At 33.2% G+C, this 15,532-nt stretch overlaps 1 protein-coding gene across 1 annotated transcript in view; it reads left to right on the forward strand.

The window, feature by feature from the left end:
* Positions 1–15,532, forward strand: part of LOC149416687 (uncharacterized) — a 67,276-nt gene that overhangs the window by 48,038 nt on the left and 3,706 nt on the right. The window contains exons 4-6 of the mRNA XM_089641298.1: positions 4,847–4,965; positions 8,535–8,798; positions 11,275–11,472. Coding sequence (XP_089497424.1) covers positions 4,847–4,965; positions 8,535–8,798; positions 11,275–11,472 — 581 coding nt within the window. The remainder of the gene's footprint in view (positions 1–4,846; positions 4,966–8,534; positions 8,799–11,274; positions 11,473–15,532) is intronic.

A 15,532-nucleotide genomic window follows, 5' to 3' on the forward strand; every position in this document is an offset into this window, starting at 1 on the left:
ATTTTAATATAAAACGTGAAAAATGTTGTCAAAAACGCTAACCACATATTTATTTAATTTTTTACCAGAATCGTAAACAAATTGAAAGAACTTGATATTTCGAAAACACATTCGTTTTGTTTGGGGTATTTTTAAGAAAATTGCAATTTCATTTTTATCTCGTCCATATTATAAAAAAAGAAATAAATTTTAAATTTAAACCGATGGTTACGATAGCGACGCGGAATATGAATTATTCAGTTTGGCAAATTTTAGGATTTTATTAATGGCATCCAGCTTAAATATTTGAGACAAACTTAATAGAATTATTATTTTTCTATATAATGTCCCAAAAATTACATATTTCCGCATGACAGAAAAAAAATTATATATCTAATATGGACAACCGGTCATATGTGACCCTGAAATGCTGGAGGGGTTAAATGAAAAGATTCATTGTATTAAATGTTGTCTCTCGGATAATGAAACAAAGATCACTTTAAAATAAATAAAGTGCGTTTGAGAAGTATCTTCACGATGCACCATTCTTGAATAAGCAATATTACAGTCACACCTACTCCTGGCTACACCATCTATGCATTTATTCAGATAAATCAGTCGTGAAATGGATCTAAGCTAGCTTGGCGTGGGAGGATCGCTTGTTTGTTCGCTGATTCGTGAGACGTTTGCCTCAGTATGAAGTTCGGGTAAAATCTAGGAATTTAGTTTCAATACCAACCTAATGCGCGGTGAGGTGATTTTACCACTTGCAGGGTCATCACACTCATATTAATGGTTTATATTAAATAAACAAAAAGAACAATCCAGAAGTAAAATTTTAAAGCTCTTTCTCCCTACTCTCCTCCCACCCCTCTACCTACCACGCTCTGATGCTCTGTGCCCTTCTTATATTTTTTCTCTCTTTCATCTTATTTTTTTACTCTTTAACTTATTACGGTCCTAAAAAAGTTTAATAATAACTCAAACTATTTGTAAAAATGAATAATAAAATGGTTTGAACAAAAATAATGTTTCATTTAAATTATAAAGTCAAGCCACGAATGTATTGCTTGCTGCGATAATTCTTCCTTTTTGTTGTCACACAAATTAATTAATAAACATTTCAAGTAATTACTCTTACCTTTTGACAATTATTGCGGAAACTTCCCACAAAACTATAATTTCTTAGCCAGTCAAAGTCACAACTCTAATACATCGTAGTTGAAAAAATACTGGCTGCGATTAACACATTTTGAAACCTTAAGTTGGAAAGAGCAAAGAAAAAAGATCTTTAGTTTAATTTTAAGTAAAATTTCCTTTTATAGGCCTGTGGTGACAACCCTGCTTCGGAATGTTTCGTCTTTGAATTTTGATTTCGATTTATTGGAACAAAGCCCGATATTGTGTTTTGCACAACAAATGAACTAATAATAACGAAAATTATAATATTATTCAACAAATTGATATTGCAAGAACTGTTGTTCCATCCGCGAACATGATATATAATTTAGGATTGACTTGTTCCGAGAAGGTTTGATATTTGATATTAATAATAATTTGATTTAGAGAAAACTTGCGTTTGTTTCATAGGTACCATTCATCTTAACTTCAGCAAAATTCTAGCCGTGATGTTAAAATGATCGAATGAATAAAATGTTTGTACCAAAAAATAGACAATATATTTGTTATAAAGAATAGGTCTTAAAAGCAGTCTCATGCTGAAAATAAAGTATATTTTAATGATATTTGTATGCACATAAAGGAAATATTTTTTTACTTCTAAATTAACAATTATGTTAAAAGTGATGTACAAAAAAAAATTTTAGCCAGGTTTTTCTGAAATAAGTTCACCAAAATCTAGTTTGATGGAAATGGTTTCATTTCAAAGAAAGATTTCCATTCTTTGGCCTCGTTTTAGAGTTGGTCCTAGAGTTTGCAAGGACCGTTTTTCAGGGAAGTTATCCATAAATTTACCTGCTGACAAAAGCTTGGATGACATGGATAAGGCGTGATTGTGAAGGTGGAGTAATTTTTCTGTCGAAAGATAGGTCTTGAAATAGTAGACACAGATAGTGGAGAAACTTGATCAAAATATATTCATAGAATTGAATGCGTAGTTGCAACCCTGTGCATTTCATTCCATCGTCATCTATTAACAATGAATTCAAAACATATTTTTACATACACGAATTCAATATTTTATTGATTTTTAGGTAAACAGTGATCAGATAGCTCGATGAAACTGTAATATCCTTACCTTGTAAAGGTTTATCAAAAAAAAAATGTAAAATGTACCAATTGAGTATTCCTTACTTTTATGATGCTGTTACACGTTCTATGTTCTTGGGATAGGCGCGAACTGTCAACAACTTTTTAGTTGTTTGAAATTGAACTGTTTTGACGTGATGGGACATACTTAGGCTGGTTTACAGTGGAATAAAGTAAGTTTAGGAAAGAACGAGGATAAAAACGGGGTTAAATTACGTTATGGCGCAAAATTTTACGTCTAAAATGGCGATAAGTTAGTTAAGTGTATTATTTGCGGAAAGCAAGTTACTGAAAGTGTACAAAAAGCGATAGTTCAGCTTTCGTCTAAATTAGCGATTAGTTGGTTATGTTATGTAAATAGTAGGTAACCATAATCCACGTTAATATAAATAATTGATAACTTATGTAGCACCGTTTTTCGTGAAGAATTACCTTAAGGACGCTGTACAACTTATTATGAGTTCTTAGGCTCTATCGTATTTTATTATTTACAAACATACACAGAAAGAAAACTTACCTGTCACTTTAGATAAAAACTATTTTATTAGAAAACTTAAGTTTCGAGAAGATACGACTTTGCAATTATTTTAAAACCCTATACATGAATGGATCCAAATTATGCTTTATATTTTACTTAATTACATAAAGATTTAATTTTATTTACCTACCTATTGTTTTTTCCATTTTAAATTTATTACTTTTATTTTAAATGTAATCTTTGCACATATCTCGCGTTATATAGCAGATTGGGATTGCACCATCCACTCATTCGTGTTGGATTAAATTTAAAAAAAAAACATTATTTTACATTTGCTAATTTATTCTCCATAATCATTGATTTGAAGTTTATTAGAATATTAGTGGCAAAAGTAGTTTATATTTAAATTAAATATAAAAATTTTTGAAATGACCTGAAAAGCTTAAAAATTTATTCTACTTTAAACACGAAATTATTAACCCTACGCTACTACTCATGTTGCGACGTATAAAGAAACTACTCATACGCCCGCGAGTCGCATCATATTGACGAATGATTTTATTCAAAAACTATAAGTATGATTGATATGTTTTGACTGTTTCTATAATTTTGTATGTTACTAAAAAATAACACAATTTCATATTATATTTATATATTTTTTATTATAAAATCTTTAATCTCAAATGAAACTGAGGGAATTAAACAGTCTTCTATTTAAAAAAAAATACTAAAAAACTACTACTACTAACTACTACTACACTACAGAAAATAGTCGATTATGAAGTAATTAACTAAAAAAAAGTAACAAAAAAATATTTTAGATAATAATTTGACTAATAGCGCAAAACTTACATACAAGCTACTCGTACGTCTTTGGAACGCCAAGGGTAGTAATATAAATATAAAAAAAACTAGCAAGCTGACCGTAACGCCACAATCGTCTTGCGACACGTCTGAGATGCATGATCCGCCGATGACTGAGATGTCCTTGAACGTCAATTCGATACGGGCGATGAATAAAAAGAGAGAGAGCAATATATAAAAAAACGCGTGCGCCTCTGCGAAGTAGAGTAGTAATCTAGGGTTAATAGTTATTTGAATTTTTACATATTTAGTTATTTACAAGGTTAAAGGATTATGACTTTTTATTTTATTTTTCTTTAATGTTTTATCCCGTTGGAATACAATTAAGCAGTTTGTCTTCAGGATGTACATGTTAAAATAAAATGTAAATATGTATACGTTAGATTATCACATATTAAAAATGAACATAATATTGTTACTACTTATAAGATATTCAGATTACTATTATTGGCACACATAATCTAAAATAACACTTATGACCGGTTATTTCCAAAACAACCCATCCTTAGGATTCAGAATTTGAACAATTCATGTGAACGTTCATTTGCGAGTTTTGTGAATGTCCTATTCAAGTTCTGTCACTATATCATTATAGGCCTGTTACTTGACAAAACTGAAATATTAACAGAAATGAACTTTTACAGAACTTGAAAATTGAATAATTCTTCAAATTCTTAAGTCCTAAATCTACATGCTAATAAATAACAATTATTGATTGATAGTGATTAAGTATAAAGTATTTCTACGTATGGCTTTTAACGAATAAATTGACAGGTGTCCTGACAAACTGTTGGTAAAACACAAATATGTTATTAGGATATCGGAACACGTGTTCATAAAAATATTCTCTCATTTTGTCTATATATTTATCATGAAAAAAAGATGTTCCTATATATTCCGAATGGTCTAATAATTGCCCTAGTGTACGACCACCAATCAGAGTTAAAAAGTTGCTTGAAATGACCATGGCCATGTTCGGTAACCAGATCTGAGTAGCCAGGTTCTTCCAAGCCTTCCTCCACATCATCTTTTTTCCCTCCCCACTACCTTCAGCCTCACAACATACCCCAATTGGGGATCTCATAGTCTCACTGGCTCAATACGATTGGGACAGGTGGGACTTTTGTGCGGTTGCACATAATTTTTTTTTTATTTATTATGAAATGGATTACAAACACGCCATATTAATTTTTCTCCGCGTTGCCGTTGAAAGTGTAAGTTTGCTTGAAAATCAAAATGTTGTTTTCTTTGTTACAGACCTTCCTCATACCGCCTTCAAGTTTACTCCGATGATGACTGTCGTCTCGGGCGCCGCTGGAGCAATCGTCATCGTGGCCATGATCATCATTGCCCTTCTCAGAAATCAATGCAATAAGGTAAAAATCTTAGATCCGTATTTATCAATGATTTACCACGATAATCTTGATTTTAAGTACCTATCAAGCATCTTAAGAGGATGCAGAATACCTTAACAATAATAAAAAAAAATTAAATAATACGGCCTTTGCGGTTGAATGGTTATAATCCTCGGCTACGAATCCGGAGGTCACGGGTTCAAACCCCAGCAAATTGAAACAAACCCTTGTGAAAGACAACCATTTAGAATCGCAACGTTGTTTAAAATGGCTTTAGATACACCTGAATTCAATTCAAACAAATCATTCGAAATTCGAAGAGAAACTACATTTATTTTGCGTCAAAACTTCACAACATCCTTCCCCCAGATATAAAGCGAAAAGAAAAGTTTAATGATTACAAATTAGGTAATACCAAATAAAGATCTGTCTGTAAGAAATTAATGAAAAAAACGTTAAAAATGACATAGAAAACAAATAAAATAAAAAATTAATAACTATAGTCCGCCTTAGCACAGGTCATCCTAGTGAGGACTAAGAAATACATACGAGCTCATATTTTGTATATACAGGGTTTTCCAATAAGAGGTGTCATTTTAAATAGCCCGTTATTTCGGTAGATATTACTTTTGAAGCTGTCATTTTTTAACATTTGACAAGTATTAATAAAAATGGAACGATACACGCTTCAACAACGCATTGAAATTATTAAAATTCCCTTGAGTGAATCAAATGCAAATCAACTTGAGTGATGAGGCCCATTTCCACCTCGGTGGCTTCGTCAACAAGCAAAATTATCGCTCGGAAAACCCAAGAGGTATTGTTAAAAAGCCTTTCTATCCTCAACGTGTGACTTTTTGGTGCGGTTTATGTTCTGGCGGAGTCATTGGACCTTACTTTTTCGAAAATGAACAGTTACGGTGAATGGATCGCTATCGAGAGATGATTAATGATTTTTATGGCCAAAATTGGATGGTATTAATCTGGACAACGTTTACTTTCAACAAAACGGCGCTATGTGTCACACAAGCAACGAAACCATTGATCTTTTACGATTGAATATCAAAATAACACCTCTTATTGGAAAACCCTGTGCATAATGGGGATGCCATAGTTTCACTGGCTCATATTTATTATGAAAGCCAAAATTACTTCAAAGTTTTCATTCAAGTATTTTTCTAAAATTCTCTTTTATGGAATAGCAACGGCATTGCAGTATGTTGATCCTATTGAACTAGAATCTAGAACAACACTTTAACTTCACTTAGTTTCCGACTTCTTAGTATAATAATTAGTACTCAAGCTTAATGTAACTAAGATGACTGTTTCATACCTACTTAGATGATGATGAAATATAATGTCCGTATTCTGAAAATATATCAGTACTATTTACATCTTGCTAAGCGGAATTAACAATGTCGAATAGAATGCTGGTTAAGAAAAAAAAATCTTTATTTTATTAAACTAACAAAAAAAACATTGAAGACAATATTGACAAAATAGGAACTAAACCAAGAATCTCTTCCTTTCCGGTTTAACTCATCAAATTGTTGAAAAATTAAAGTATTAATTCTTGACTCGTACAAAAGACAATAGATGTCGCACATTAAAATAAAAATGGATATATTTATACAAAGCACTATCTAGATTGTATTTAGTTCGGGTAAGATTCTAGCCAAAAATATGCATCGAGATAGTGAAGATACTGTTGGTAGCTCTCAGTTGAAGTATGAAAGAGTAAAAAATGACGTAAGTTTGTATGGTCCAGTTGTTATCTTAATGTTGGAACACTTCTCCGAGGAAAGAGTTCTTGGGTTCAGTGTCTAGAAATGACTGAATCTTTTTCTATTTCACATTTTTCGTTATAAGCTCGTTATTATTAAAAAAATTAAAATTACCACTGATGGTAAATTTAAATGTTAAAGTTGGTTTTTTAATCACTGATGAAGAAGATAATATTATAAAAACTAAACCGTCTGGTATCAACAGCTCAGTGGTAAGAGCTCTGTCCTGGTAAGACAAAATTCCTTGTTTTGATCCCCAGTTGAAACCGTCATCTTTTTTACTAGGTGCTTTTCCATTTCATGTTTCGTCTAGATTTATTAATATTAACTTCTTCTACAATGATTAAATAATATTAATTTAATGTGCATATTCTTAAAAAATGTTCAAATCAATTGAACATTCGTTTTAGCACTTCAATTACGCAATAAATAATTAGGTAGGTACCTATCGTTAAGATTCATCAAATATTAAAAATGACAACAAGTTTAAAATATAATGATATACTGCCTTTTCGTTTTAGATTTATCTGCTAATTAAATATTTGTATAATGTTGCTTTTATCAACCGCTGTGCTATCTTTCAGTAATGGATATTTTCAATTGAACCGTTGTACATTTATTATAAAATAGTAGATTAGTCCGGTTAAAATTATGTTTCCAGCTAAATCACCCGCATATTTTATCTTTCTATTGAATCGTGATAATTCCTAGTGATTTAACTTTTGGCGTGTACTGTAAATATGGAGTTATGATATCACGAGTTGCCTAGTGGTGGAGGCCTCAAAAAGGATCGCAAATGGAATACTTCAACAAAACATTGTCCGGAATACTAATAAAAAATGATCGTAATACGTTTATATTTCTGGCTGTTAGATGGTTTAAATATTTGTCAGCTACTACCACTGCCGTATTACGGCCGGTCTATGCACTACGCGTGCGCTAGACTATGAATAAAGTTTTCTACTAACCCAATTTTTATTTTTGCCTTTATATTATGAGTAAGAGTGTATAAATTTTTATCAAAACAAAACAATTAGGAGGCGACCCCCTTTACATTATTTTACAAAACACAACAAATTATTAACTGACAAGTTTGGTGCTCCCCCTCAATACGGGTAATAATCATAGACATTCAAATTGATAAGGAATGGTTTCCTGTTTTATTATTACTTTTCAAGACTTAAATTTTTCATTCTAAAACATCAGCTTTATTGATTTTTTTTATCCACTCTAGTTTCGACATTCGTGGCCTCACCACCAACCGCGGTAATACATTTTCATTTATGAACATTATTTTGGAATTGCATTATTTATCGGTAATCGCGGATTTATCGGCCGCTGCCAAATACGTGAACTATTCCAGGCGTCTATTTACGAATGGACGCTTATCGGATATTTGATTTAAGCGGCGAATTGCGTAAATTTACAAAATATTGTCATTCCAGTACAGCGTCAATAAATAGTAAGTGTTCGAAAAAGTACTCAGGATGCTTTTTTGAGCCTCTCCGATTGATGGAAAATATTAATTTCGTTCTGAATTTCAAAGAAAATTTTAAAATTGTATTTTTTAAACCAGCTCTTGAGAGGTGAAATGGTTAAATTAAAGATTTTGGCAGTAGGGTGAATCAATTATTTTAATGATCTTTATAAAAAGAAGCACAGTTTTGACTTCATTATCTTTGATGAGGAAATGCAAAAATAATGCTGCCCGTAGTACTTCAAATAAAATGTATTTCAGGTTTGTGTACATATTCATGAAGTATGGTCTATCATTATGATTAATTATCTGTTTTTTCTTGTTACCAGGACCGCAGAAGAAGGGGCGGCAAATCCGGCGCGCGATCCCCACCCTTGGGCGCCGAGGGTGGCTCCACCGGCAGTGACTCGGGCGGCGGTTCCCCTGGCGGTAAGGCCGTCACAGTGGCCGCCCTGCCACCGGGCCAGTGTAAGGGTGGCCGCGCGCCAATTCCCGCACACCGCCATCACCTGCTGCAGCCGGCCGACGGGGCGGCGGACAATGATGAGAGGAACCCCGACATCATCCCGGACCAGATTGATGGAGATATCCAGGTGCGTGAGAGTGAGAATACCACTGGTCCTCAATGCGAGATCCATTCAAAAGGAGAAAAATAATACCTTTACATAGCTTCTAGCACATTCATTTTGACGGCCGGCATAGTCCAGTGGTAACGCATTGGACTGCCATTCCGAAGGTCGCGGGTTCGAACCCGGCGTGCGCAAATAAATTTTATTTCATTAATTTGTGTTATTTCACAATTAAGTAATTAAAATAATATATAGTATATTTGCGGCACGTTCCAGAGTGGAAGATACTACCAGTATCGCCCTGGTGTAAGACCACCATTCAGAATTGAAACGTTGCTCCAAATGGCTTTAGCCGTGTTTAGTGACTAGATCTGAATAGCCAGGTACTTCCCCACCTTCCTCTTTCCCTTCCCCACTTACCTTCAGCCTCACAACATCCCCCAATTGGGGATGCCATAGTCTCACTGGCTCCAGACGGGAGCAGTTGGGACTCTTGTGAGGTATTCACTAAAATACTACGACTTGACAAAGCCGCTCAACACTCCGATAATTGTGCGAATTATCCCGCTTCTAAAGTTGCTACATACGCCCGCGGCAACAGGTCAAAATAATCCATGAGGTGACTCATGACTGACAGTACGTTTTGCCCCTCTATAAATAAGCAAGAAATTGCTTGATGCGGACAATACTTTCTCCTAATAGTGATGTTGTCAAAAGGACTGATCTTTTGGTGGGAGGGCCGAATATAATAATGTTCAAACGCTAAATTTCTTTTATTCTAATTTTGCCAGGTTAAATATTTATTTGATAGTTGGTAGTCACTCAATATATTTTGTGCGCTAGTGTGTACGAAGCTAACAACATTCAAATGTATCCTTTTGTCTTATGGTATGTACATATACACACGAGTCTAACTCCTAAGCTGAATCACGACTTATGGGAAAGGAACGAAGCAACCGCAACTGGCGCGAAACGCCGCTTGGGGTTACTTCGTTATTTTCCAATAATTAATGGTTCGGCTTGCGTTTCCGTTGGCGAATGTATTAAATACTCCTTTCTTCACATAAATACACTGCTCCTAAGTGTCAAAACCTTCCTAACACCCCTTTTAAAAATGCAATAGATATCTATAACACATAATTACATAAGTAAGTTTATTAGAGAATCGTGCTAGAGAGAATGTGCTTCAACCGACTGTTCATTCGTTTATCCACTTCTGGCGGATTGCCTGAATACCAAATCAATCCTTTTGCAAAAAAACTTTTTTTTCCATGTGTTTAAGCAGATTAATTTTAAATATGAATGTTAATCTGATAAATCGTACTTTCTTATCAGATTTTGTATTTGTAGTACATTGTTGATAATTTACTAATACAAGTTTTCTGACCGTGGCTAAGGACATCAATAGACAAGTTATTTTTAAAGGATTAAAATTATATTTTGAACTTAGAGGATTAGAAGCATTATTAAAAACAACCTGATTAATCCCCGACTGTTAATGAAAAATACCCACGCTCAAAAATCTGTTTAAAAATGGAGTAGAAAAAAGTTGGATATAATTTTAATCATAATCGTGTATTACCCCTGAAAAATTTTACGTAACACCGCCCTCGAGGACCTAGCCTTGTTATAGTTGGCGCTGATTTGGCGAATTTGATGGAAACTTTTTAATGATGGTTATTAACATATACTACCTTATGGAGCAAGAGAATTCGAGTGATTTATTCAATTGAATCAATTAAAGAAAAAATGTAAGCCTTATATTTGACGAAGCTTTTACGAAGGGCGGGTTATTTCGTCGAATTTAAACAATTTATCTAATTTCAACTTAATTTTCGGGTTCTGTTTAAGTCCTTTTCAAGTTTTGTTACTATATCATTATAGGCTAGTTGCTAGAAATAACTGAAATAATAGCAGAACTTGAAAAAATCTTTCACAGAACTTGAAAATTTACATTGAAATTTGAAGTATTGTTCAAATTCTCCAAAACAACACGTCCTCAGTAACAATGACATTAGAAACAAAATTAGCTAAATAGAATTTGGCTGATTATTCAAATTTAAATGAGGTATGTTGTAAGAATGAAGGATAAGGTAAAGGTAAAGCAACGGGATAGAAGAATGTTGGGAAGGGCTATTCGGATTTGGTTATAAATAACGACTAAAGTCGTGTCGAGCAAATTTTCGATTTTAAATAATGGTCTTTCACTAATGGCGTATTGAGAGCTTATAGTTTGTTTTGTTATGCAATGAAATAATTCATTAAAATAATGAAACAAAATTGCTCACATCGTGTTTCGAAGCTTTGGATTCGTAGCCGAGAAATTCTCAGAACAGAACCACATCGATGGTAATCAAAGATTTATCTACTCGGCTATGAGGATTATTATCTTAAGTGATCCGCCACAAGTTTTGTTAACTGGACAATAAATTGATAATTATATTTATAAACACGGTTGAATCATGCCTAAATTATCATCCCATTTTCTTCTCTTCAACAGATTGACTACATTCGCAAAAGACAGCATGTGTCCACCATTGAGACAGGCTCCCCCAGTCGGGCGGGGCTCATTCAGACCGGAGGCGGAGTTCCCCAAGGGGGCCCCAACCGACTGGGGGGCCCCTACGGCACGGCCCCCAGAAATGGCATGCCCCTGCCGGGCATGCACGACTCCCATCATCAAATGACTAATAATGTGGTGAGTGAATTGCAGAGAACAAATGAGAATAACTGAAGGAGGAAGCGGAACACAAAAATTTATCACAAATATTGTTTGTCAATAAAGCAAGTAAGCTGAAGCTGCACAATTTTTATGGCGCACTCAGTTTTGTCGGTTAGAAACATGAATTCAAAAAAGTTGCTTTCCCAAAACAGAATTAAGCATTTATTTTAGGCATTCATTGGTTATTTTTTATCCTTACTAGTGATATAACAATCAACTGACGAAACACCGTTTCCCCACGTTCAAATCCTTCTTCTTTCATTAAAAAGCAATCAATATTTTTATGGTTTAGGAGTGATTTTTTTAGGAAAGCTATTTATCGACTTTGACGCCTTTCATTTATTTATTCATATAATGGCTTTTACAATACAGTGATAATCGAATTACATGCGTACAGTGATAAACGCGATAATAATAGCAATAAATTAATTAATGTGTAAACAAAAACACTATTGCAAGTGATGCAGTTATGAATATAAGTGCTGTAAGACAATTCATAATTGAAAAGAAATATATATCAGTGTAACAATAGTTGAACTACTTTATACTAGGTTTGTATAAGACTTGTCATAAGTCGAAGTATATACTATGATAATAGTCAGTATTGAGTTTATTGTTACAACAAAATGAATTGTACTTGGAATAGCTATTTGGTTTTCACTAAATAAAGTTCCTCATGTTCCAGTGTTTGTTACAGATCACCTGAAATGATTTTTTTATTTGCAGACTACCTGCAATTATTAATTAGGGAGGAGGGTTTGGGCACCGTAGTCCCGGGAACTATTTATTGAATAACCAACACCTCTGCCACCCCACCCCAAGTGGTTCGCTACGATTTGTGATTTAGCAGGGGCAACCGGGTTCATCGGGCGAAGTGTGTTCAGGATGAAGTGCCAGCCCACCAGCTGCGTGGCGTGCCAAATCGGGAGAGGCTGATTTGGGGAGACCCTTTGAGCTCTCCAACTGGTTTCTCGATCCATCGCATTGCACCGCAATGGGAGGGATATATTCATATGTCAATCTTATACACACTGATTCCTAGATTCCTACCATACCCTCATAACTTTTACCTTTCCAGAACTTCCTCACCTCCCTTTCCTTAAAAAAGACCCCCACACAGCATCCCAAAAGATTACAAAGGCCCTGAGGATTTTTTTACCTCAGGGCGTCCTGTATGGGGATAATATATACATATAACAAAAAAATAGTAATGCCTAGTGAAACGATTAATTCCTAGGAGATAATAGATAATAGTAAAATAGTTTGATTGTGTAAACCTTCTTTATTTTAATTATTATTATAGTAAACTGAATTAAATCGTTTAAACAAACGCCGATTTATTGGGACTGATAACTGATTTGTCTCTGAGAGAGAACAAAGCGTGACCTCTAGCCTGTAAAACTCTGGCCTTTTGTTTGCCCCCGGTCTGAAAATTCTCATTGTCTGAGATTCTTATAAAAATACAGGCGTATAATTACTAATATTCAGACGTATTGAGCTGAATTTAAATGTTTTCTGATTTCTCTGAGACGCAAATCAATGTCAGTTAGGATAACCGTCAAATTTAAATGAAAAAACTGTAAAAGGTTTCATGAATATTATGGAGACAAAATAAAAACCCCTCTAAAAAATATTAGAAGATTTATATTTTACAAGACAAAAATTTCCTTCCCAACATAGCACCAGCTAGTTTGTATAAACCAAATAAATAATTTTATATTTTTATAGTGAAATAACTAAAAATTTATATTTTTATAGTGGAATAAATAAAAATTTATATTTTTATAGTGGAATAAATAAAAATTTATATTTTTATAGTAGAATAAATAAAAATTTATATTTTTGTAGTGGAATAAATAAAAAATTATATTTTTATAGTGGAATAGCTAAAAATTTATATTTTTACAGTGGAATAAATAAAAAATTATATTTTTATAGTGGAATAAATAAAATTGAGTAAAAACAAAAGGTATTTTTTTAGTCACTGCATTGACGTATAACGATAGCAGCCAAGAAGTATGTGTTAGGAAAATTAAGATAATGTTGGTAGTTTTTAGTCGAAGTATGTTACAGTTAAATGTGACGAAGGGGATAGGATCGAAAAAGCTTAGTGGTAAGAGCTGAGGTCCTGGGTTCATTTTCTAAATGCGACCGAATCTTTTTTCTTATTTCTCTGTTTTACCTTTTTCTTACTATCTTCAATTATAAAATTATTATGAATTTATAATTTATTTAAATAGAAATGCATCAATAAATGTTTTTTTCATGCGTGAAGGGCAAAATAACAGAAAAATAATGAGATGCATGCTGCTCGTGCAAGATACAAATCTAGAGCTTCAACAGTAATACTTGGTTGAAAAATCGAGTTTATTTTGTAAGTAGATCTCAATAAGTCTTCATTTGGATGAACTCAATTTTCAGATTACGATTTAACATTATTTAATTGATTAATACAAGTTGTTAATTAGACAAAGGAAGATTGAATTGAAAAACATTTAGTGTGGCACTTCAGTTTGTTTCTCGTGCTGGCACAGTCTAGCTCGCTGACAATAAAACACAATATCTTATATTATTTCTCTCGGAAAACCAAGATAATCCCTTAACCTTTATTTGTGAGCCCGGGCAAGGACAAATGGGTGATTTGTGTAATTGAATCTGGAAAAACCATTACAATTTAATATTTAGCTTCGATGCTATTTCTTATAACTATTACTAACATGTTCGCCACTTTCAATCTGAAAGTTGTCAAAATAAATGTGTTTAAAGGCATCGAAAAATATAAAAAACAAATTGCTTAGCAAAAACTTTTTACGTTTTTGAGTCTTGATGACGCTCTTCTAGAGTCTTGAACAAATCCTCACCAACGCGTTTCTGAAACACTATTTTTCTTTTTAGTTTTCTGCAATATCACAAACAAAGGTTTTAAACAACCCTCAGTATTCAATATTTTTATGACAGTCTTACAAAAGTATCACATACTTTTATGACAGTCAAATATGCATATATAAGTATCACGTATTTTTTATGACAGTCAAATATGCTTACATAAGTATCACATATTTTTATGACAGTCAAATATGCTTACATAAGTATCACATATTTTTATGACAGTCAAATATGCTTACATAAGTATCACATATTTTTATGACAGTCAAATATGCTTACAAAAGTATCAAATACTTTTATGACAATCAAATATGCATATATAAGTATCACATATTTTTATGACAGTCAAATATGCTTACATAAGTATTACATATTTTTATGACAGTCAAATATGCTTACAAAAGTATCACATATTTTTATGACAGTCAAATATGCTTGCATAAGTATCACATATTTTTCGTCAATATTTTATGTCAAATAAGCATACATATCACATATTTTTACGGCAATAAAATATGCATACATAAGTTTCGCATACGTGAGAAATTCGAAATTTTCAAGATTTCATCAACATTGCTTTTAACACTTTAGGCAACACTTGTTTTGGGAACAACTCAATCTCAAAGAAATCGTTGTATCTCCCTTACGATCCTGATGATATATGCCCTAAGCGGTGTTAGAAAGAGAAAACGCGTTGTTTTATATTCAAATCTAAAAATTAACTGCAGAAGATTAAAATTAAAAATTATGAAACTCCGCATATTTTATATAAAATGACGAAAAAGTAAGGTGAAACTAACGTTTGTAATAAATTTGTCTGATAAAATATGTGTGCTTTCATATATTTTTTGGTAATCAGTAATTTTAAATACAATAAACGTTAGGTGAGCCTTTATTATTTCACTTTATTTTTTTTTTTTTACAGTATTACCGCACAAGAGTCCCAACTGCTCCCGTCTGGAGCCAGTGAGACTATGGCATCCCCAATTGGGGTATGTTGTGAGGCTGAGGGTATTGGGGAGGGGAGGGAGATGGGGAAGAGGAAGGTGGGGAAGTACCTGGCTATTCAGATCTGGTCACCAAACACGGCTAAAGCCATTTCAAGCAACGTTTCAATTCTGAATGGTGGTCTTACACCAGGGCGATACTG

Source organism: Hesperophylax consimilis, chromosome 16 (genome assembly GCF_061612785.1).
Source record: "Hesperophylax consimilis isolate HC1 chromosome 16, BYU_Hcon_1.0, whole genome shotgun sequence".
Taxonomy (NCBI): domain Eukaryota; kingdom Metazoa; phylum Arthropoda; class Insecta; order Trichoptera; family Limnephilidae; genus Hesperophylax; species Hesperophylax consimilis.